Source organism: Leuciscus leuciscus (genome assembly GCF_965113295.1).
Source record: "Leuciscus leuciscus genome assembly, chromosome: 1".
Taxonomy (NCBI): domain Eukaryota; kingdom Metazoa; phylum Chordata; class Actinopteri; order Cypriniformes; family Leuciscidae; genus Leuciscus; species Leuciscus leuciscus.
This window is the reverse complement of record NC_138725.1, coordinates 1,874,578-1,900,337: the sequence shown is the minus strand read 5'-3', so window position 1 is coordinate 1,900,337 and position 25,760 is coordinate 1,874,578. Positions and strand designations below refer to the sequence as shown.

General features: G+C 39.2%; 1 protein-coding gene and 2 long non-coding RNA genes across 3 annotated transcripts; all 3 read left to right on the top strand.

Moving 5' to 3' along the window:
* Positions 1 to 2,798: 2,798 nt before the first annotated feature.
* On the top strand, positions 2,799 to 11,506 carry LOC309505558 (uncharacterized protein; the record flags this gene model as incomplete). The annotated part of the gene is made up of 4 exons (XM_082178961.1): positions 2,799 to 2,835; positions 3,225 to 3,548; positions 3,650 to 4,012; positions 11,502 to 11,506. The coding sequence occupies 4 exons, from the start codon at positions 2,799 to 2,801 to the stop codon at positions 11,504 to 11,506; spliced, it is 729 nt and encodes a 242-aa protein (XP_082035087.1).
* Positions 11,507 to 18,644: 7,138 nt separating this feature from the next.
* LOC309510845 lies at positions 18,645 to 21,559 on the top strand. Its single transcript, XR_014210445.1, has 3 exons — positions 18,645 to 20,423; positions 21,121 to 21,231; positions 21,276 to 21,559. It is a non-coding gene; the product is annotated as an uncharacterized lncRNA (long non-coding RNA).
* Positions 21,560 to 22,216: 657 nt separating this feature from the next.
* On the top strand, positions 22,217 to 25,081 carry LOC309480623. The gene is made up of 2 exons (XR_014199697.1): positions 22,217 to 24,429; positions 24,477 to 25,081. It is a non-coding gene; the product is annotated as an uncharacterized lncRNA (long non-coding RNA).
* Positions 25,082 to 25,760: the final 679 nt, after the last annotated feature.

Genomic DNA, 25,760 nt, shown 5'->3' with positions numbered 1-25,760 from the left:
GAAAATACAAAGCAATTTTTGGAGTACAGTCTACAAATAAGCCACAATGAAGTAGTCTTCTTTGATAATGTCTAAAATGTATATCCAATGCAAAACCTAATAAAAGTAAGGGATAATGCCTTTACAGCACACACAAATATTTATTTTCTATATATTTTTTTTTTATAAAATACCATATCCTTTTACCCAAACTGAATAAAAAAACAAGTTTAAATGGGTACATTTTATATAAATATTTTTGAGTCTTAATTTTCTTTTCTGACATAACCCAATCCAGTTCTTGTTAAAACACACTAGACATGCACATTTTATTTTTGTGCATTTTGGCCACTTTTGTTTGGAATCATATTTATTTTGTCCATCAAAAGTGTGCTTTCACTTTAGCACCTTTCACACAGCGCTTTGAACCCAGCGCACAGCTCTTTGCCTTCTGTGTGAATGCAAACACGACCCGGGATTGATGCCGGGTTGGGGACCTAGTAACATTGCCGTGTTCAGTCCCGGAACGAAAAGAGTCATGTGTGAGCAAAAGCCGTAATAATGCCGTGTCGTAGTGATGACGCTGAAGCCGGGATCGTTCGCCAGCAAGTGAAACGGTACGTAATGCGCAAGTTTATGATCGAATCAGAGAGAGCAATCGCAGCTCATAAGCAAACTTAAGACATTTTAAGTTACATCAATGTCACGTGTCTTTACGGGATTTGTACGGCTTGTGTGAGAACGCACTCTGATTCCGGAAAATCACTGGCAGTGTGAATGAACCAAAATCAAACGAACCCGAGTCAAATCTCGGGTCACTTTATCCGTGTATTTTCTGGAATCTCTGTGTGAAAGGGGGCTTTAAATTGAGCGTGAGCAGCGCAGACAAAATAGACTCGGCATCGAAACCCCCGCTTCACTGCTGCTCACGCGACGCTCCTGTTGGGCGCTCACGCGCTGCTCCTGCTCCCGGTGTGGATTAACATGTACGGCGAAAAAAAAATGCGTGAAACGGCCGTAATTCACGAGGTTTCCTACATGTGCGTTCCGTGTGCACGTGTGATGCTGATGTTGCGCGATGTTAATCATGGGGAGCCCGAGTGCATTTGACCGGCATAAAACTAGACTACTTTATCTGAATGAAATACATACACTTCTCTCGCATGCTTGTGTGCCAGCGATTAACCCTCCGCGTGCCAGTGTTGGCACGTGTGCCTTAGGTTGCCTACGCCTGGCCTATTGCATAATAATGAGAATAACTTTATTACAATGGATTCCTATTTAACACAGTCAGATGTTTATGGAAGCTTGTTTCCGCCACAAAATAAAAATAAAAAAATGATAATTGCGACTTTTTATCTCACAATTGCGAGTTTACATCTCGCAATTCTGACTTTATTTCTCAGAATTGCGAGATACAAAGTCAGAATTGCGTGAAATAAAGTCGCAATTGCGTGTTATAAAGTCAGAATTGCGAGATATAAAGTCAGAATTGCGTGAAATAAAATCGCAATTGCGTGTTATAAAGTCAGAATTGCGAGATATAAAGTCAGAATTGCGAGATATAAAGTCAGAATTGCGTGAAATAAAATCGCAATTGCGTGTTATAAAGTCAGAATTGCGAGATATAAAGTCAGAATTGCGTGAAATAAAGTCGCAATTGCGTGTTATAAAGTCAGAATTGCGAGATATAAAGTCAGAATTGCGTGAAATAAAGTCACAATTGCGTGTTATACAGTAAAGTCACAATTCTGACTTTTTTTCTCGCAATTGTGACTTTATATCACGCAACTCTGACTTTATAACACGCAATTCTGAGAAATAAAGTCAGAATTGCGAGATGTAAACTCGCAATTGTGAGATAAAAAGTCGCAATTATCATTTATTTATTTTTATTTTGTGGCGGAAACAAGCTTCCATATTGGGGGAAGTGCCAGATAGCCCTTGAAAGATTGGGCCTTATATAGGCTACTGAGGGTTTAATTACATTATTTTAATAGTCAGTCGGGAACTAAAGTGGGCATGAAACTTTAAGGCATGAAACTCCAGGGCTAAAAATGAGTCCCAATCCGGCCCTGATTTATATATATACATATATAGCTGGAGGGCCCAAGTCGGTGACACCGCCACCCCGGTGGCTTTAGTGTAACTAAAACTACCGGCTTGGGCCCGCAATCGCTGCTCGCAGCTATATTTATTGTTGAATTTCGTGATAAAATGGACAGAATCTGAGAGCTGAGAGTGTGTTTCATATCAATAGTAGCCTTGTCTGTCGGTGTCAGTCCTCTTTGCTTCATGATTTTCCTCTGCGTGAGAAACTGGATGTGTGTCGTGAGAGCGAGTGAAAAGTGTCGATTGCCTGATTCTCAGCATTGGCAGCCCTGCATGAAGTCAAATTAATTTCCATAACACACCACTGAGGATTTGTTCTGCATGATATTAGCATTGACCAGCAGGTGTCGCTGTGTGCATTCCAAACCTGGAGAAATCAACCACTTTTACACACATCAGGCTGGAAAGCTTTAAAGCTTCATGAAGCTTCATCTCACCATCACTACCTTCAGGTTCACTTAGCTCAACAGTTATACGCTATATTAACAATAATGATTATTTTGGGAGTCATGGATGAGCTTTGATTGGTGGTTCCCATCATGCACTGCAACATTAGGCTTTATGTTTATTTCACCAGTGATGGTCAGTTGGTCAGATGAGAGGAAGTTAATAACCACAGGAGGAGCTGATGATGTTTAAAGGAGGAGCTGTAACTATATATAATGAAGAGGAAGACTGACAGAAAGAGAAAATGGCTGATAAGTGTGATGCTGGGACTGATCATTCTCTCTTCACTTCTCACAGGTAAAGAAATCTGTATTTTCTCTAAAGACATTTAGTGGAATTAGTCTGGAAAGAGTTCATTTGAACATGCTCAGTTTATTCTTGCACACATTCACGTTGTGATCTCAGAGTTGTGTATTGATACACACAGATCATACTGTATTATTCCTGATACTGGACATAGTGTCACTCAAACATCTGATGATGAAGAATTATCTTCATATTAAGAGTGTGTCAGTGATTTGAACAGCTCTCTGATAAAGACTAATAGTTTATTCTGGAGAGTGTGTTGTTTGCTTTTAGTCAGGAAAAATACTATGATTTAAAACTTCTGCTTTTTATGCTGGTGTGTTTTATGTTTCATTTATTAATATATATCATAATGATCACTGAGATATACTGTGTTTCAGGAACCAGTGGAGATGATGATGAACATGTGTTCTTCAGTTCTGGTAAAAATGTCTCTCTGTCCTGTAATAAAACTCTTTCTGACTGCAAATCAACTACATGGACCTACGAGAACCTATTCAGAGATTCATGGGAAGTTGAACTGATTACTGGAGGGATAAAGAATAAAGACTCAGAGAGACATGAGAGACTGAGTCTGGAGTCTGACTGCTCTCTGAACATCAAGAACGTCACAGAAGAAGATTATGGATCATACACCTGCAGACAATATGTGAATGGAGAACAACGAGGACCTGATGCTGATGCTTTTCTGCATGTTCTTCATGGTAAGTTTATGATCATGTGATCAATATAAAAAGGGCAGATTTAAACTCCCTTTAAACTCAGTTGATGATTGAAGAGTCTGTGATTTGTGTCTTGTGTTCAGTTTCAGTGTCTTCATCTTCACCATCATCTTCATCATCTTCATCATCATCATCATCATCCTCACAGACTGAGATCAGTCCAGGCCGCTCTGTGACTCTCTCCTGTCAGTTGTATTCTTATACTATATTCTCCTGTGATTATTTGGTCAGTTCTGCGGGAGTAGAGCTGTTGTGGGTGAATCAGGCTGGTGTTGATCTGAAGACAGACTCCAGATATCAGATATTATCATCATCAGATGAAGATGACTGTATCATCACTCTGACTACAACACTCCTGAATGAAGATGACAACAGAGAGTGGAGATGTCAGCTTACTCGCAGAAATCAACTCGAGACCTCAGTCAGATACACTGTCAAGTATTCAGGTGAGAAAACACTCTTTTCTGACAGATTTGTGAAAACAGATCCACAGATTGGCTCTACTCTTTGGAGTTGTAAAATATTAGTGGTCCAAGTCATAAACTGCATAACAATCCTTATAATTCCCAATATTGGCCTCCTACATGGGTCATACATGGTAAATTGCATAAATCAGATGAGTGTATTATAGCCTAGTATGACTAGGGCTGGTCCGAATACCATTTTTTGAGCATCGAAGCTTCGGTAGTAATGAACATTGAATATTCAAAGCTTCGGAGAGAGGGGGCTGAACATATTCTTGTCACAATGAGAGTCGAAGATCCAATTGCAAGCAAGCAGTTTATTGACAAACGGGTTGAACTGATGGAAACACTCAAAAACACCACGATTAGCAGGCGGGCGACCTGGAAGCAGTTATACAGGAGAGGATGAGTGATATGAATAGTCCTTGAGCGGATGTCAAACGGTAACTGGAAGAAGAGGACTCCAACGATTTCCAGAAGTCTGGAAACACAGACGAGATCGATCCTATTCCATTACTCCTAGCTGCAGAAATAATTCCATCAGGAAACCCAGACACCGGAACTGGAAAGAGAGCATACACAAGAGTAACGAACCGACAACATGGAATAATCACTCCCGCTAGATATAAGCAGCTAAGAAACAGAACTAACTATCTGCAGCTGCGGGCTGATTAAGTGATCAGCTGGTTTCTAAGCAACAAACAAGCAACACACTCACAGATCCCACACCCACAACCATATCAACAGATACACAAAACCAGACACTGTGACATTACCTCCACCCTAAAAAAACAAAACAAGAGTCCAGGAGGGAAGTGGACGGTGGAAGGTCAGGGGGAGGGATGGGGGGCCAGGTCCATGGAGGAGAATAGGAAACGGGATGGATGGCTTAACAGGCGGCCAGGGTGGAGCAGGTCGTCTATCAGGCGGATTAGACAGTCCATCAGGCGGCCAGGGCGGATCAGACAGTCCATCGGGCGGCCAGGGCGGATCAGGCGGTCCATCAGGCGGCCAGTGCGGATCAGACGATCCTTCGGACAACCATAATGGAGACAACCCTTTGGCCGGCCATGGCACAGGAACAGACACTGGTGCAGGAACAGACACTGGCTCAGGAACAGGAACAGACCCCGGCTCAGGAACAGGAACAGACCCCGGCTCAGGAACTGGCACTGGCTTAGGAACAGGCACCGGCTCAGGAACAGGAACAGGCACCGGTTCAGGAACAGGAACAGACACCGGCTCAGGAACAGACACAGGCTCGGCGGCGGCCATCTTGTCCGGAGACACTGGCTCGGCGGCGGCCATCTTGTCCGGAAACACTGGCTCAGCGGCGACCATCCTGTCCGGAGACACTGGCTCGGTGGTGGCCATCTCGAGACGAGGTTTGGGAATGGCGGCAGCCATGGTGGCCATCACTCAACTTCGATATTGAAGGTAGTCAATGAAGCCCCAAAAACCCAGATCTTTAACCCTCTGGGGACCAAGCTGTTTTTGGGGCCCTTGAGATGTTCTGACATGCTCTGACATTTGTGCTTTTTTCAGTTATTTATAAACATGTTAATGGCAAAGGTGTAAATTCACTCTATATAGCACAAACAGGCCTACCATAATATGCGAGCAACATGTATGTAGATGTTTGTATTTTTAAGAGAATAATGTTTATGCGTGGTTATTTAAAAAAATAAAAATGAAAGTTGCTGAAATAAGACCACAAAACTCATACAAAATATGTGCCCACAAGACTTTTGACTAATGGATGTTGTCCCTTTCAGTTCTAGCTTCAAAATTATGTGAAAATAGTCTTGCTTTATCGTTCACAAAAAAAAATACATTGATTTAAATGGTGTAAAACAGGTTTTGCTTGGAAAGCCAATATGCGAGGGGGAGGAGTAGTTTACACCTTAGTCCCACCCACTCTGCATAATGACTCTGCATAATTAGCCATTCATTCAGGTGTGACACTGACTGAGCCACAATGCAAAGACAAAATATATATTTTGAAGAAGACTTATATTGACCATTTAAGATTTTGCTTACATCTATCTTGTAAATATGTTTTGCTATTTTATTAAAAAGGTTACAATTACAACAATAATTACAATTTCAGCAATATTTCTGCAAAAAAGTACTCTTTCTTTGTAAAAAAAAAAAAAAAAAGATTATAGGCCTACATTTTATCATATGTATTCATTAGTTTGAATATAGCCAACATTGGAACATCTTAGTCTATGACTTTATTTTTGACAAAATAGTATTTTATATATATTCAGAAAAGCTTATTTGATGTGACAGTATATTCTACAGTAAAAACTGTACCCAAATCTAGTCAACAAAATGTTGTCTTTCATACTTCGCCTGACTGTAACGCAGTAACTGTAACTGTAAAAGCAGTTTATTCTTTCACACACAGACGCGCGATTCATATTTAGGCTAAACACTCTTTACAAATAGACGCGCGATTCATATTATAGAAACGCGATTCATCTTTTTGTTTACATAAGCCTACAACGTTATTCCATAACGTTATTCCACATTAACACTTGAGAAAGGATAACTTAGCCTACCTCACTCCTCAGCGGGATCTGCTCCTCATATCAGCACGGAAAATTTTCTCCATAAGGTAGGCTATATTATGCCTCTTTGTTTACAGCTGATGTGGGGGCGTTTCACAGACTGAAATGGTTCTCAGAATTTGCGTTTGAATAGCACGCGCTCTCCGGGGAGTGGTCACATTACTTTTGAATGGCTCCTAATGAGCTCGACTGGAGTCGCTCTCTTTTTATACAGATTACAGAAGCTGATAATATTTGTTTTTTATATAAATTACTTAATTTAAAAGCTGCGATCTCAAGCTTTATGCCCGTGGGTCTGTTTGCCTGTTTGACTGAATTTTCGCGGAGTTATAGATAATTTTCGAACGCGTTTCAAATGGGAGTTTACTGACAGAGAGAAGGCAGAAATAGCATCATGTTAGTTTTTCTTTATTTGTCAAAAAGCAAAACACTTTATTTGTATTGTGAGTATACAGAAAAAAAATAGAAACTGAACAGGATAGATTGATGTATTACACGAAAATGAAAGATCAAAATTAACAGAGCATTTTGTGTTTATTTTTCATTGCTAAAAAAAAAAACGAGCAAAACGCGTGGGCGCGTTTTTGGTCCCCAGAGGGTTAAGTTCCTCCATCTCTCACAGAGGTAATGGGTAGTCCAGGCATCCATTAAAAACAATTATTAGTTCAATATCATTATATTCCAGTCCCACAGCCAGGGACCAAAACAACTGAGCAAAGCCACTTATGCTGAACCCCTGCTGGCGCAGGGCAGACAATGATTGACGTCGTTCTCTCTGCTCCTTCTTAATTGCTGGAGGAAGAATCCGAATTCCCATGCTGCTGGATCTGAGTTGATTGAGTTTTTTCTCTGGATCGGCAGACGCGACGTGAACAGTCCCTGGATCGGCAGACGTGACCTGAACAGTCTCTGGATCAACAGACGTGACCTGAACGGTCTCTGGATCAACAGACGTGACGTGAACGGTCTCTGGATCGGCAGACGTGACGTGAACAGTCTCTGGATCGGCAGACGTGACGTGAACAGTCTCTGGATCAACAGACGTGACCTGAACAGTCTCTGGATCGGCAGACGTGACATGAACAGTCTCTGGATCGGCAGACGTGACCTGAACAGTCTCTGGATCAGCAGACGTGACCTGAACAGTCTCTGGATCGGCAGACGTGACGTGAACAGTCTCTGGATCGGCAGACGTGACGTGAACAGTCTCTGGATCGGCAGACGTGACCTGAACAGTCTCTGGATCAACAGAGGTGACATGAACAGTCTCTGGATCGGCAGACGTGACGTGAACGGTCTCTGGATCGGCAGACGTGACGTGAACGGTCTCTGGAACGGCAGACGTGACGTGAACGGTCTCTGGATCGGCAGACGTGACGTGAACGGTCTCTGGATCGGCAGACGTGACGTGAACGGTCTCTGGATCGGCAGACGTGACGTGAACAGTCTCTGGATCGGCAGACGTGACGTGAACAGTCTCTGGATCCACAGACGTGACCTGAACAGTCTCTGGATCGGCAGACGTGACATGAACAGTCTCTGGATCGGCAGACGTGACCTGAACAGTCTCTGGATCAACAGAGGTGACATGAACAGTCTCTGGATCGGCAGACGTGACATGAACAGTCTCTGGATCGGCAGACGTGACCTGAACAGTCTCTGGATCAACAGACGTGACCTGAACAGTCTCTGGATCGGCAGACGTGACATGAACAGTCTCTGGATCGGCAGACGTGACGTGAACAGTCTCTGGATCAACAGAGGTGACATGAACAGTCTCTGGCTCGGCAGACGTGACAACCTCCATGTTTTGAGGAATGGTGGACGCCTGCTTCCTCCTCCTCCTCCGTTTATGATGGCGAGGTGCAGGCTCTGGGCTGGACGGGACCCCGTGGACCACCGGGCTAAACCCTGGCTCAGACTTGGAACCACTGGACAGCTCTGGTTCGGGGCTGAGAAGAGGCGGAAGCGGAGAGTGGTGTCGGGGTTCATATCTACCACTTCCTTCCCTGCGGCCTCCACAGGTCCCAGAAAACCTGGCCAGACGGGTTCCCTCAAAACATTGTCTATGGACAGGGGTGTTAATCGACCAGTCGTCTGCTGTGCTGACGAAAGAGGGTTCAGGGGAGCTGACCGCCATGGTCTCCTCAGTCTTACACGCACACATGGCAAAATACTCAAACAAGGAAATATGAGACCCTGAATTTCCTCCAGGTGGAAAAACCTCACTCCACGGTATCCACATGTTGGTCAGTTCGTTCTGCAATTCCGCCGTGCTTGCTGGATCTAATGATGGTCGGTTCGTTCTGTCATAATGAGAGTCGAAGATCCAATTGCAAGCAAGCAGTTTATTGACAAACGGGTTGAACTGATGGAAACACTCAAAAACACCACGATTAGCAGGCGGGCGACCTGGAAGCAGTTATACAGAAGAGGATGAGTGATATGAACAGTCCTTGAGCGGATGTCAAACGGTAACTGGAAGAAGAGGACTCTAACGATCTCCAGAAGTTTGGAAACACAGACGAGATCGATCCTATTCCATTACTCCTAGCTGCAGAAATAATTCCATCAGGAAACCCAGACACCAGAAGAGAGCATACACAAGAGTAACAAATCAACAACATGCAATAATCACTCCCGCTAGATATAGGCAGCTAATAAACAGAACTAACTAGCTGCAGCTGCGGGCTGATTGAGTGATCAGCTGGTTTCTAAGCAACAAACAAGCAACACACTCACAGATCCCACACCCACAACCATATCAACAGATACACAGAACCAGACACTGTGACAATTCTTCTCTCTAATAAAGGCAGGAATCTCTATGTGTCTGTCTGTCTGTTTGCATTTGATTATTTTTAGAACCGTTCATACAATCGACTTCAGGGGAGTGCAGTGTCGCATTTGGTGCAATATAGATGGACATGCGAGACGCGACACGTTCAGAATAAATAAACTACAGAACAACGCAAATTACTGACACAGTAAAGGGTAGATTTAAATAAAGAAAAACGAAATCAAGCAAATATATTTATTAAGGATAACGAGTTTGGGTTCCTTCAACTGACCATCCTATTAAAAATGGCTAGACTATATAAGATAATTGTAAAAAAGAGCAGGGTTTTTCCTGCATAGAGAATTATGAGGCGGCCGCCCCCGTCAAAATTCGGGCCGCCTCCGTCTGTCGACAAAAACTCAAGACGGAATCACATGATTAGATACCTCTTTTCCACCGACACGATTCCGCAGCGGGTTCACGGCCGGGTTCCATTCCATTCTAAAACCGTTCTGCGCATTTCGACTGCATCAGAATAAGCACGAGCCCGGCCCTGGCCCGAGACGCTCAAGCACAAGTCAGAATTATCAGCCCGAGTCCGACTCGAGTCCGTTTTTTAAATTATTATTATTACACAGCGGCAGCCTGCCCTATTTGCAGCCATTAAAATAGGTCAGTTTTGTTAGTTATGTTTCTTTTAATTTCTTTATCATGTTAATTTAGACAAATGTTTTGGAGCATTTTTTTTTTTAAATGACGACCAAGCAGCCGAACCGACAGCGAGTATAGCCTACAACATGTTTGATCAATTTAGCCTCTCAAATCAACGCTAATAGGCTACTTTACTTGGCTACAATCCATAGATAGGCTATAAAACACTTCAAGCATATCACACAGACAGTTAATTTAACAAATGATTATTTATTAAACCACAGTGAGTAAAACTACTTTTTTTGAAATACTGAGGCAGGCTCACAGGCTGCTCGAACCAGCGCTCGCAAACGAAAGGAGCAATAGCCTATCTAAACCAATTAAATTAAATAATCTTGCAGGTTATCTTACCTCAAAAATGCACGACAGAACATGGCCATTCTTTTTTCCAGTAGTTTCCAACAGTTAAACGAAAATAAAGTCCAATGAAACGAAAAGTTAGAGCAGTCTTTTACAGAGCATCGTGGAGAAAAAGAATAGCATCCACAGTGTAGCCTAAGGTTTTAACCCAGTCCTCCTCTCTTCTATCACTCTTCCCGCTGCGTCTTAAGTTGGCCATCTGCGATTTTTTCTCTTAATATTCTCCATTATTTGCACATGAGGTGAATCGTGGGTCGCGCTGATGGGAAACCTTCTGTGTGTGTGTGTGTGTGTGTGCGTGCGTGCGTGCGTGCGTATGTGTGTGTGTGTGTGTGTGTGCGTGCGTGCATGAGACTGTCATGTCAGTCATATGTCACTGTGTAATTATAAGATTATGAAAGTAATGAGGTTATGAAATGTCTTTCTACGTTTGTTTTTCTATCGTCGTCGTCAGCTTCTCATATTTTTTTAATTAATGTCTAAAAATATAAAAAGGATAACCCAAAAAAAGCCGATAATGCAATGTTTGAAAAACCTGAAAGAGACACATTTTTCTGGTTGTGAAAATGTGTAAATGAAAGCAAATGATTGTTATTCAACCACAATGTTGTTAATATGGCCCCCTATGAACTGTAAATAAAATCAAATTATCTGATTATTAAAATACCTAAAAATAAATAAATACATGCTTGTAAAAAGTTTTTTTTTTTTCACCTTCTAGTGGTCATTATACATAAAAAGATGCACCAGATTAATGCATTTATCTTTAAAATGTACAAAATTTTCTTCCGGGGGGGCATGCCCCCGGACCCCCCTAGAGGTGCCGAGCTATCGGAGTTTGCCATCTCCGCCTCATTTTCAGCCAGGAAAAACCCTGAAGAGTCTTGTATTTCAGCAGATTTTATAGTGTTGGACATATTCAAGCGCGAATGAGAACCATTTCGAGGGGGATGCCAGGTGTGCATGAGAAGAAAAACACCAGTAGTATGTATCAAACGGCAAGTGTCAAAATGATTAATGACTTTGACCTTTGACCTTTTGACAGGTTGAACTTCCGGTGACCTTTATGATTGATGGGTTGAACTTCCTTTATGAGGTCATGGGATTAACCTTTGCCCTATCGATCATGTGGTTTGACAGTTGCTTTTGCCCTGGTGACCTAGCTAGTCCTAAATCATAGTTTTGACGGATAGTTTTGACCTATTTAAATAGAACAGATGTTTTGACGGCCGGTGTCATGTTATATGTGTGTGTGTGTGTCTGGTTATATGGTATGTGTCAGGCGTCCCCGGCATCGCCACCCACCCTCGCATTCCAGAGCATCGGGCACTGACATCTGAACATGTGCTGTTCGATCACTGTCAAGTCAAGTCAAGTCAAGTTTATTTGTATAGCGCTTTTCACAATACAGATTGCATCAAAGCAGCTTCACAGTATTAAATTAAAATAATACAACAAAGTTTGTTTCAAGAGGAATTTATTGATTGATAAAATTAAATTAAATATCCCCAAAATATCCCCAACTGAGCAAGCCAAAGGCAACAGTGGCAAGGAACCGAAAAACTCCATCAAGTGACCTAATGGTGTCCTAAAACTCCATCAGGTGCCTTAATGGAGAAAAAAAACCTTGGGAGAACCCAGGCTCAGTCGGGGGCCAGTTCTCCTCTGGCATTTATGAGCTAGAGGCCGGATTGTAGTTTGAACTGTAGGATTATATGAATGCCTGGCTGAAGAGATGCGACTTTAATCTAGTTTTAAACTGGGAGAGCGAGTCTGAGCAACGAACAGTATCAGGAAGACTATTCCAGAGTTTTGGAGCCAAATGTGAAAATGCTCTCCCTCCTTTGGTGGTTCTGGATATCCTAGGTATGACCAAAAGCCTTGAATTTAGTGATCTTAAAGAGCGCGATGGATTATAGGGCGATAGAAGATCCGTTAAATAGACTGGAGCTAAGCCGTTTAGGGCTTTATAAGTCAGTAGCAATACCTTGTAATTAATACGGAACTTTATAGGTAACCAATGCAGTGATGATAAAATCGGTGTTATATGATCATATTTTCTTGATCTCGTAAGAACTCTAGCGGCGGCATTTTGGACTAACTGTAGCTTGTTTATTGAGGATGCAGGACAACCAGCTAATAAAGCATTACAGTAATCCAGTCTCGAGGTCATGAATGCATGAACTAACTTTTCTGCATCAGAAACTGATAGCATATTACGTAGCTTAGCAATGTTTCTAAGGTGGAAAAAGGCTGTTTTTGTAACATATGAAATATGATTTTCAAAAGACAGGTTGCAATCGAGTATAACACCCAGGTCTTTTACTGTAGAGGATAAAGTAACAGGACATCCTATGATGTTAAAGTTGTATTGTGCGAGGTTTTGTGGGCGGTTTTTTGAACCGATAAGTATTACCTCTGTCTTGTCTGGATTTAATAAAAGAAAATTACGCGTCATCCAATCTTTTATATCTTTAACACACTCTGTCAATTTGGAAAATGTAGCGTTTTCCTCCGGCCGTGATGAAATATATATTTGAGTGTCATCAGCATAACAATGGAAACTAATTCCATGTTTCCTTATAATATTTCCAAGTGGCATCATATATATTGAAAATAACAGAGGGCCTAATACAGATCCCTGCGGCACTCCATAGTTTACTGGAGTTATGATCGATTTTTCTCCATTTAAATAGACAAAATGGTAGCGGTCAGATAGGTATGATTTGAACCAGCTTAGTGCTTGTCCTTGAACACCAGTATAATTTTGTAGTCGATCTAAGAGTATTGTGTGATCTATAGTATCGAACGCAGCACTAAGATCAAGTAAAACTAGTATTGAGATACAGCCTTGGTCAGAAGCTAAAAGTAAATCATTTGTGATTTTAACGAGCGCAGTTTCAGTGCTATGATGCGGTCTGAATCCAGACTGAAACTTTTCATAGATATCATTTTGTTGCAAGAAAGATCCCAGTTGAGCGGACACCACTTTTTCTAATATTTTAGACATAAATGGAAGATTTGAAATGGGTCTATAATTTGCTAGATTATTATGATCTAATTGTGGTTTCTTAATGAGAGGTTTTATAACTGCCAGTTTAAATGTTCTTGGAACATGACCTAAAGATAAAGACGAGTTAATAATATTGAGGAGAGGCTCTTCCACTACAGGTAACACTTCTTTCAGTAGTTTAGTTGGTATAGGATCTAATAAACATGTTGTTGTTTTAGATGAAGTGATAAGTTTATTTAACTCTTTTTGTTCTATAGTTGTAAAGCACTGTAATTGTTCTTTCGGGGTGATAATTGAAGCTGAATTATAAGGCGCGATTGAAGATTGAACGTGTATAATTGTGGTTCTGATGCTTTCTATTTTCTCAGTGAAGAAGTTCATGAAATCATTACTACTGAACTGTAACGGGATATTTTGTTCGGGTGACGTCTGTTTATTTGTTAGTCTAGCCACGGTGTTAAATAGAAACCTTGGATTGTTTTGGTTGTTTTCTATTAGTTTGCGGAGGTGCTCAGCCCTGGCCGCTTTTAGGGCCTTTTTATAACGTGACATACTGTCTTTCCACGCGATTCTAAAGACCTCTAAATTAGTTTGTTTCCATTTACGCTCTAAAATACGGGTTTCTCTCTTTAAAACATGCGTAGTATTGTTATACCATGGTGCTTTATTTTTCTCTCTGACCTTTTTTAATTTAATAGGTGCAACCACATCCAATGTTCTAGAGAGAATGGTGCTCATAGTGCTAGTTAGTTCTTCTAGTTCATCTGTTTGTTTGGGTTCAGGCAGCAGCTGAGACAAATTAGATAAGCAATTTGAGAAATTATCTATGGTGGATGGGAGGATTGTTCTGCCTGGTTGATAACGCGACGCCGCATGACATATTACAGCAGTACGTAATATGCAAGTTACCATGTAGTGATCAGTGACTTCATCACTTTGTGGAATGATATCTATATCGGTTGGATCGGTTCCATGTGATATAATTAAATCGAGTGTATGATTAAGACGATGAGTTGGTCCGGTGACGTTTTGCTTGACCCCAAATGAATTTAATAAATCTGTAAACGCAGCTCCTAACGCATCATTTGTATTATCTACGTGTATGTTAAAATCTCCAACAATTAATGCTTTATCGACATTGACTAATAGGTCTGAGAGAAAATCTGCAAACTCTTTTAGGAAATCAGCGTAAGGCCCTGGCGGTCTATATACGGTAGCCAAGGCTAGAGATAATAGGGATGTTTTTCTAACATCTAAGAGCGTAACATTTAGTACAAGTACTTCAAATGAAATAAACTTATAACCCGTTTTCTGAGTAACACTTAGAATATCTTTATAAATGGTTGCAACACCTCCGCCACGGCCAATCAGACGGGGCTCATGCTTATAACAGTATCCAGGAGGAGTAGACTCATTAATACCGAAATAATCATTTGGTTTAAGCCAGGTTTCAGTAAGGCAAAGTACATCAAAGCTATTATCTGTGACTATTTCATTTACAATAACTGCCTTAGGTGTGAGTGATCTAATGTTTAGAAGACCTAGCTTTAGAAATAGTTTTTGTTTACTAATAGCAACATTTTCTGTTTTAATAACAATTAGATTTTTCCTAGATCCTGCATTAGATTTATTATTTGATCTCACTAAACGAGGAATAGACACGGTTTCTATGCAATGTTCTACACTAGTATTTATATCAGTTGAATTGGTGCAGCAGAGACTATGATTTGGACTTTTGGTTACTAGTCAAAGGGTATTTAACATTTTGGAGATGTTATCTGACAGAAGATCCGCTCCGAATCTGCTTGGATGTAAGCCATCAGCACGGAAAAGCCTAGGACGCTCCCAAAACAGATTCCAATTATTTACAAAGAGCAGTTTCTGCTCATTGCACCATGACATTAACCATTCATTTAGCGCAAATAATCTGCTGAACTTTTCATGCCCTAGTCGGTACGTGGGAAGCGGTCCTGACACAATGATCGTTGTTTCAGGCGATCTGCTGCGTACCGTATCGATTAGATTCCTGAAGTCTTTCTTCAGAATCTCCGTCTGGCGCCGCCTGATGTCGTTCACTCCCGCGTGCAGGACCACAGTTCCGACGCGCTCGTCACCGTTCAGGATCTCGGGAACGCGAGCAGCGATTTCAGAAACACGAGCACCAGGGAAGCAGTGACTTTGCACCTTACTTTTACCTAACGTAGCGTGTACGTGCCGAACGATGGAATCGCCGATGATCACAGCATCGTGTTCTGTTTCGCGTAGAGGGGAGAAGCGGTTTTGTGTGGATAACTCGAAAACCGGGAGGGTCGGAGAAAGTCTTGGTCTAAACCTGACTCGCGTCTTCCGCTGCGGAACCACCCAGGCTTCGTGGTGGCGTGTTGGAGCCGGAGTGAACGAGACCATGGCTGATCGCGACCGAAGCTGAGGAACGCACGGAGTAGACGCGGTCGGAGTCAGCGGGTTAGTAACGTTAAACACTGATTTGTGTGCATCGGCGCGTGATGTTTCAAGAGCCAAACACAGGTCTCTCAGCTCGGCCTGTCTCAATAAAAGGTTGTGGATTTCTCAACAGCTTCCAGCTCAGACTGCAGTGCGTGCAGCTCAAATGTGTCCTCACCTGCACCAAGCGGTACACACAGACTCTCTTTCACTGTGAAGTGTATGTCACACAAAAACACATTCTATCCTTTATATTCTATCCTTTGTATAATTTATAGAATATAAATGATATAATCTAATATAATTAAACTAAGCTTGAAAACATTCAGTTTTAAAAGTATATAAATATCTTATTGATCCAATTGTTTTAGTTTCAGATAAAAATAAAATCATCTTACATAAAACATTCAATCCTTTATATACAATCCTTTATATAATTGATATAATCTAAAAAACTAAAGTTGAAAAATATTCTGTTCCTTAAAAGTGTAAATGAAATGGTTATAAAAAATATCTTGCTAAAGCGTATATATAATGAAATGCTTATAAAAAGAATAAAAATAAAATTCATCTTACATTTTAGAGAGAGTTGAAGAAGTAGCTCCTAACACATCATTGTCCATACGAATGGGTCACAAAAATAATTCAACTAAAGTTGAAAAAAATATTCTGTTCTTTTAAAAGTATATAAATGAAATGCTTATACAATATATCTTACTAAAATCTACTGAAACCAATTATTTTAGTTTTAGATAAACAAAAGAATACAAAATCACCTTACATGTTTGTAAGTCTTGTTGGTCTCTGACTCAGCGATCAAGATATCAGGTGCTGAATTTATTTCAAAGTATAATCCTTTAAAGTTTAAAAGATATCTTTTTAAAAAATGTTTTAAATTGAATACACTATTAAAAGTTGTAATAATGTTTTTAAATGATTAAAAGTGGTAAAACAAAAACACTGTGTTTCCTGAACGCCTCACCAGAGCACTCAGAGTGGTGCGCGCACGTGTCATCAGGGGCGCGTGTGCCTGCATCTCTTTCTGTGAGCTCTGACATCTGAAACAGGATCCCCCATCCACATTCCTGAGCACGGTGAAAGTGAGAATAATGTTTTATATTTCACACAATACTATAAAATAAAATATCTTGCTAAAGTTGAAAAACATTAAGTTCTTTTTAAAATATAAAAATCTACTGAAACCAATTAATTCAGCTTTAGATAATCAAAAGATAAATAAAAATCATCTTACTTTATTTTAGAGAGTTGAATAAGCTCTTAACACATCAATGCCCATACCATTGATGTCCACAAAAAATGCAATGTATGAAACGGATTCACAGAAATAAAAAATCATCTTACGTGTTTAGAAATCAGGGCCCTCTGGCCTCTCTTTACACCAGCGGGGCTCTAACTCACAGATCAGAATGCTTCTCAAAGTAAAAGCCAGAGCACATCGTATTCCAGAGAGCATCAAGGCACTGTGATTAAACAATGTCACAAAATTACAATCAGTTAAATGTTTAGAGAGTTAAACAAGTTTATGAATGGGTTCACAATATTGTTTTACACAACTTGTTTACTGAATTCATATAGTCATTCCTGAAGGACCTCACACTGCCTCAAAACATAGGGAGCACGCATCTATGTATGTGTGTCAAAGCAGTAAAGGAGCCGCGCGCGTGTCTGTGTGTCTATGCGCGCGTCCTCTGCTTTCTGACATCCCCCTCCTTCTGCTCCTCCACATTCCATAGGTAACAGTGAAACTGGGAAGTGTATCTCACACCAACTAAAGTTGAAAAAAACATTCTGTTCTTTATAAGTGTATAAATGAAATGGTTATAAAAATATCTACTGAAACCAATTGTTTTAGATAAACAAAAAGAATAAAATCCATCTTCCAATAACACATTATATTCTTTAAAAGTATATAAATCACATAATATAAAATCACAGAGTGGTTCTCTCTCTCTCTCATTTAAAAGCATAACCTTAAAAGTTTAAATCAAATATTTAAAGTTTCAATACATTCATATCTTCTATTTACCTTTTAGAAGACTTATGATATAAATGATTTTGTTTAACGGTGACCTAAAGTATAATTGTTATTAGCTTTCCATAGCTATAATGATGTTTGTACTGTAACTGCATATTCTATCATGTACACCTAAACACAGAAAACTACATTTTCAAAAAATGAAATAAATAAGTAAATCATTTAATATCATTTTGCGCACACACACGGTTCTAAAAAATAAACGAATTTCTATTTTAAATTAAATTATTATTAATATATATATATATATATACATATAACCAATAAATAATAACATATACTACTAAAATGTAAACAAAGTTTTAGCTAAATAAATAAGTATATAAATAAAAACACCTTACATTCCTGAGGTGAGAGAGGGGTTTCCTATTATCAGACTAACTGAAGTTGAAAAACATTCTATTCTTTAAAAGTATATAAATTAATTATTTATAATATAAAATCACAGAGTGGTTCTCTCTAACATAATGATTTTTGTACCGTAACTGCATATTCGATCATGTACACCCTAAACATGTACACACATGATACTTCGATCATGTACACCATCACAGAAAACTACATTTTAAAAAAATGAAATAAATAAATAATTTAATAAAATGTAAACCAAAGTTTTAGCTAAATAAAAATACCTTACATTTCCAGAGAGGCGAAGTAGTTCTTTATGCAATGACATGAGTGGATACTTCAGACCCGCGCAGAGACAGGTGACACACACACACACACACACACACACACACACACACACACACACACACACACACACACACTACAGACTACTGTTACTCACTCAACACACCAAAAAGGGAAGGTAACATGATGATCAAGGATTTAGACAAAAGAGCCTTGGCTCAATTTGTCCTTCCAGATCTGAATCCCTCCCAAAAATACTTGAATCCTATACCTACCCAATAGAAAACCCAGGGATGGAACCCACTCTAGCCCTAAAACACCTACCCTTGAGAATTCCTATGGCTATATCAACTCTAGCTATACCCGCTCCACCTTAAACCTACCCCACGGTAATCCCTATTAATATACCCACCCTAGCCCTTAAATCTAGCCGTTAGAAAACCCTACGGTCATACCCACCTTAAACCTAAACCTACCTATGGGCAATAGGTATATCCACCCTGACACTAAAGCCTACCCACTAATAACCTTAACTGCACCCACTCTAACCCTAAAACAACATTTCTAAAAAGCGATTCCAACGATATTGTTCCTCTGTGTCATTATGTGTTAAATAGCAGCAGTGTGGACTCATCCTTGGTGTGAAGAGGCCTTTAAACTGCTTACAACAACACTGGCAGCATGTAATCATGTTTAAAGGAATTCATATATTAATATAGCTTGCTATTGAAGATAAAGCTTTTTCTAATAACACCTTCCTCTCATTTCGTAAAACTTACACCCAATATTCTGCCTTTCTCTGCATATTTCTCTTCATCTTGCATAAAATGGGGAGGACATTAAAATCAACATGTGCATAAAATTGTATATATATATATATACTGTATATATATCACTTTCTGTATCGTCTTAATTTGGTTAATCAGGGTTTGTTAGTCACATGAACGTTTATCAGAGACGCGAGGTAAAGCCACGGATATTTTAATTATGAATAAGAACTTGTACGTGCAACACAGATTAAATCAATATTTATATAATAAATTATTAGATATTTATTTTTGCAGTGTTTTTTATTTTATTATTTTGCTACATTTTTGTATTATTGCAGTGTTTTCAGCATGTTTTAATTTTATTTCAGTGTTTCAGTTGCAGCAAGTTTATTATTTTGTTATATAATGTTTTATTTCAGTTTTTATTTTGTACTATTTTTATTGCAGTGTTTTCAGCATGTTTTAATTTAGTAATTTCAGCGTTTCTTTTTTTTTTGCATGATTTTTTGTATTTCAGTGTTTATTTTGAACTATTTTATAATATTCCTGTGTTTGCAGCAGTTTTATTTTTATTTTTGCATTGTTTATTTTGCATACTTTTTTGCAGTTTTATTTTATTTTTCAGTGTTATTTATTATTGCAATGCGTTTGTGATGTTTTCATTGTTTTAATGTCCCAGTGTTTGCAGCAAATTTATTTAATATTGTGCATTATGTTTTGCTGTTGCAGTGTTTTTATTGTTTATTTTTCATTACTTTTTGTACTCTATTTTTATTTTGCACTATTTTCTATTATTGCAATGTATTAATGATGTTTTCTTTTTTTATGTTTCATTGTTTGCAGCAGGTTTTGCTTTTTCTTTTTTCAAATTTTATATTATTGTAGTATGTTTTTTAATTGCAGCCAAAACAATTGTATTTTGCATGACTTTTTTTTGTAATGGGTGATTTGTGGTGTTCGAACTGTCAGACGAGCACCACTCCTTGCTGGAGACGGGATGCTGAGGGAAAGATGCTCTGCAACGCCTGCGGACAATACTGGAAACACTGCGGGGTGAGACTTCATTTACTTACATTATTATTATTATTATACTTTATCCCATGGCAGAACAAACACACCTGAACACACACACACACACACACACACACACACACACACACACACACACACACACACACACACACACACACACACACACACACAGAGAGGCCGTAGTAACACGTGTAACCAGCAGATGGAGACAGAGAACCACAGTGACCCTCAGTATATATGTTAAAGGGGCATTCCACCCATTTGAACATTGTTTTTTATTTAAAGTGGGTCATATATGTAGTCGAAATGTAAAATAAATTTTTAATTTGGTGCCTTTGTGACCGAGGAAAGACAAAAAATAACTTCAGGATGCATTTGTATGAAAGACAACAACTCCCACAATGCACCACATTGCACAGCTCCGCAAGCCACTCCCACTAATCCAGAAAGCGAAATCACTCTTCCGTCTACAAGGCTAGCTAGCTACCACCAGAGCTTGAAATTCATTTCACACAAAAAGTTAGTTGGCGAACTCATTAGTGCATTACTCCTCGTTTGTATTTCTTTCGAAAAGGTGAATTATTGCACGGTACCTGGATGTTCAGTCAGAACATGCGGTGCGAAACTAGGATAGTTCACAACACAAACGTCCGTGTCCTCGTCTGATTCAGAGATTTCATCCAGGAGAAATTGTCATCTTTGAAATTCTTTGCCGCAGACGGACTCTATCTCTGTGTTCGTAGCGGTTCGTAGTTGCATAGTGAGATCACCGGCGCCACCAGTCCGCCCTAACTCGAGCCAGTCCGGGCTCCTCGTCCGCGGCAGGCAGGTCTTCTGTCTCGGCTGCTCTTCGCTATAATGCGGCTTGTAAAGGCTTGTAAAGGCTTGTAAAGGTAGCCACAAACACCTGATTCAAGCATCAGACTTCCGAAATCCTCTTCTTCTATATCATATTGAGCACTCTCCTCCGCTATTGTCATAACTTTACATCTGTCTCCACAGCGCCTGTTAGCTTAGCTTCAAACAAGATGGAGGATATTGATTTCAGTTTCAGAGAGTAAAGTCCCACCCACTGATCTGTAATAGGTCTGTAGCGTGAGCGGGTCCCGCCCCCTGGGAAAGATGAGGAACGAGTGTCTGTAGTCTCAACAGAAATCCCCCCCTCTTACACTTACATATCTTACAAAATGACGATTTTTGCGTCATTGTAGGAGGAAGTGTAAGAGGTAAATAACGGATTTCTCCCGTCTCAGGGGAAAATGAGAGAGTGTTGCACGGCCATTCAATAGTATGACTGGGTTTCTAACAATGCAAAGCGTAATGCAAATGGGTGGAGTGTCCCTTTAAAGTACTGTGGGATCAAGTGTTCACACATGTTCTAATTTGTTACACTGTTTATTTAAATTGAAATTGTTATAATTTTATTGTTCTTCTTCAGCAATATTGTATTTACAGTCATGCCAATAAAGCAAATTTGAATTAAGTTGAACAAAAACAGCAGACCTCTGAGACTCTTTCAGTCTTCTGCTCTTCTGTTCAGGAGAACCACAGTGACCCTCAGTCATATATGTGTGTGTGTGTGTGTGTGTGTGTGGGGGGGGGGGGGGGGTTCCTCGTCCTCACAGTATGAATAAAAGGGGGATTCAGAAACGCAAACCTGGTGAGCACACACTCTCAGATAGAAAACTCATTCAGGATCTTGATGAAGCCTCAGTGATCATGGCTGTGACTGACAGGAGCATCTGAAGGTCATAGCCTATTCACACACAGCCTATGTGAAACACAAAATGCATGTAAAACCAAAGAGTAACTTTGATGCTTTTTTGGGAACAGCCACTAGGTGGCGCTTCGGCCGTCATTTTGGCGTGATACAGTTAGGGGTGTGCGATCTGCAGTGGTGGAAAGAGTACTGAAAAAACATACTCAAGTAAAAGTACCATTGCATTTAAAAAAAAATGTAGTTTGAGTATAGTTAAACGTACTTGTCCAAAAAACTACTTGAGTAAGAGTAAAAAAGTAGCTTATTTAAAAGTACTCATGAGTAGTGAGTAGTGAGTACTGAGCTGCGGATTCTACCCCGTTATAATAAACACTGTGCACTACAATTAATACATAAATAAAAAACATTGTACATACTGTAATTCACATTACCTTTTGTTCTTTGTCAGAAAGATTGAAGAATATCTATCATCCATCTTTTTAAAATGCATCAAATCAGTACACCATTTAAATCATATTGTTTGAAAAAAATACATTTAAAATTAGGTGTAAGGCCACTGAGCCTGATATTGTTGCACATAAAATATCAATGTTCATAACTGTGCAAAGAATTCATAAACCTTCTGAAACTCATATGATAGATCAGCTTCACACACCATGAGATGGGTTAAATGGAGAAATTAAAAAATACCCAATTTCTCTCCAAAACGGCACCAGTTTTAGTGTTTTAATAAATGAGAATCACTAATATTATCAGATTACCTCACCTAATGCACTGAAGAAGGCTAAGATAGTGAGCTAACACTAATTACACTGTAATTCCATGCTATTAAATATGTTACAGTTTAAACGTAAATGCAGATTGATCTAGAAGGGTGGCGTCATCCCTCACATTTTACACAGCTACATTTACTCACATTGTAATGCTGATAATAGCCTATAACTTGTAAGGAAAATTGTGCAATAAATAGGGAAGCTATATCCAGGGAAACTTATAAAATAAACAAACACACACACACACAAACAAATGCATGTCTCTTTGTAGTCTCGGCGAAGCTGTTTTATCAGAAGCATCCACAAAAACTTGATTTATTTTTATGTTTGGTGTGCACTTGGTTTCACTTGGTGCACTTTGGTGTGTGTTTAGCAATGCACTTGCTAAATGAAGGCGGATTGTATGAAATGGATCGATCAAAAAACTTTTATTAACGAGCTGTAGTCACGCACTGTCTGAAATGCAGTTCAAGTTAACGCCATGGTTCATAAGGTGCACTGATACTGAATCGCGTGTCTCTATATGTGAAGTAAATGGGAACGGGAATTCACCGCATTATGAACTCGTCACTTGAGGGAGTTAACAACACAGTACGCAATACCCAAACCTCACACCAAATGTCAGGCCCTGTAGACAGGCCAGCCTATATAAATATCATAGTAAGCAGAAATGTGAAATGTACCTTGTCATATTAGAGGAAGACGCTGATATCTGGATTGAACTGATGCTTTAATGCACACAGCAGTCACGAGTAACAGCAGGAATAGGCGGTTAAAGTTTTCTATGCAGAATTTGATTTGATGACAGTCACGAGACCGACTACTCGATCCAGTCACGTTGATGGATAAAAATAAAATTAAAACAAGCATGTTTTAACGAACTAATGACCACAAACAGAAGGAAAATAGCGGAGTAAAAGTACCATCACTTAAAATGTACTCAAGTAAAAGTAAAATTACACAATTTTTAAACTACTCAAAAAAGTAAAATTCCTGAAAAAAACTACTTAATTACAGTAACGTGAGTATTTGTAATTCGTTACTTCACACCCCTGGTTAATAGCAAATAAACACGAAAGAACAATAGGTGTGTTGAAAGATACAGTACAACTTACTGTAATGTATATCCCTCATACATAATATCCATCAGTCAGTGTTTTTCACCCGTGGAAGAGCTCAATAACAGCTGGAGAACACTATAACCTACACGTGACATTTACCTCAGGAACATTAATGACCATAGCACGCTAGTTGGCTAGACAAAATTAGCTATTTTGCTAAATATGTGCACTATATTATATATTTATTATATTTGTTTGCATATATCGTTAAAATATTATAACATTATTAGAATAAAAACCCTATTATATTTAATTTGAGTTGTTATTTTTAACCTTTAATAATAATAAAAGCTGACAGGGTTTTCTGTATATTTACAGCGGGTGAGATATTGTTTTTCTGTACCTGTCCCTAATATTTATCGAAATTAACTGATATTGAATCAAGATCGGATTCAAATCACAAGAATTGAATTGTAATAGTGAAATTTGTGTCAATAAAAACCATAACCAGTCATCCCAGCAAACAAAGCTCGTCCCCCGTCCCGAACGTCCGCTTGCGTCCACATTTGGTCCGCTTCGTAGCGTTCGCTGGCATGGTTTAATCTTAAGGATTGTGGTTATTCCTTAAAAATCCCTTTAAAGTAACTTTGATAATGGCTTTTATGCAGACACCACGTTTTTTTTTTTTTTTTGCAGATTAACAGGACTATGATTTTACTGCAAATAAACCGTGGTAAAAATAGAAGGAAAGAAAAATCCCCGGCTAATTGTGGTTGCTGGTTTTACTAATACAAATAATAAATGGAAAAAATATTAACTTTCTTAATATTGGATAAGATTACTACTCAATATTCTGTTGAACATGGCCTTTATAATGATTCTTTACTGATTATATTACAAAGAACCAACTAAACCAGTTTATATTTACTATAATGATTGTATTGTTTTTAAAAATATCTGAAACCATGTAATTGTTTCCATTAAATCATTTCCTCCACCATTACTATGACTAGTTAAATAGTCTGCGCTTCACAATGTAAATCACACTGCACATATTCATGCGATAGTGAAAGAATCCACCATTGTGCAGTTATTTTTTTAACTGATTAAACATGTGAATCAATGCTTATAAGTGGTTATTTTTCATGCCTCTGCTTGACAATATATATCTTTGCATACTCCCATATATGAAGTGCTGTGAAATAAACAATTGTCGTACAGCAAATCTCCACACAAGCACATTAAATCAAGGAAAAACAATCTTGACTGTACAACTACAGCCCAAATGGAAAACTCTTTTATTATTGCTAAGGGTTCAAAATGTAAGCAGAGTAAAGCAAACAGAAGTGCAGATCGACAGTCGCTGAATCAGATGAAAGCAATGACTTCAAGTGCAGAAGAGGCCAGAAAGGATGGAAACGAGTCCAGTTGCTGAAATTACTGGACAATTTAAAACATTATTAAACATTGTATTTAGAAGGTGAGTAACAATGATGAACAGAAAGTCTTTATTGTCCTTGTATTGTGCAATACACTGAAATGTGGCCTGCCTTCTTGCTAATGACAAATATGCTTATTAACATATACAAATAAACCTTACAACGACATCCCAATGAACAAAACATTTGAATGACACAGTTGGTGTAGGAATTATTACTGACCACCAAATGGTGAAGTTGAGCACTGTGTCAAAAGCTTCGAAGCACCAACACAGTTTGTTGTATCTAGTTAGAGATTTCATCAGCTCCTCCTGTGGTTGTGTAACTTCCTCTCATCTGAACAACTGAGTGCTGAAACCCTGCTA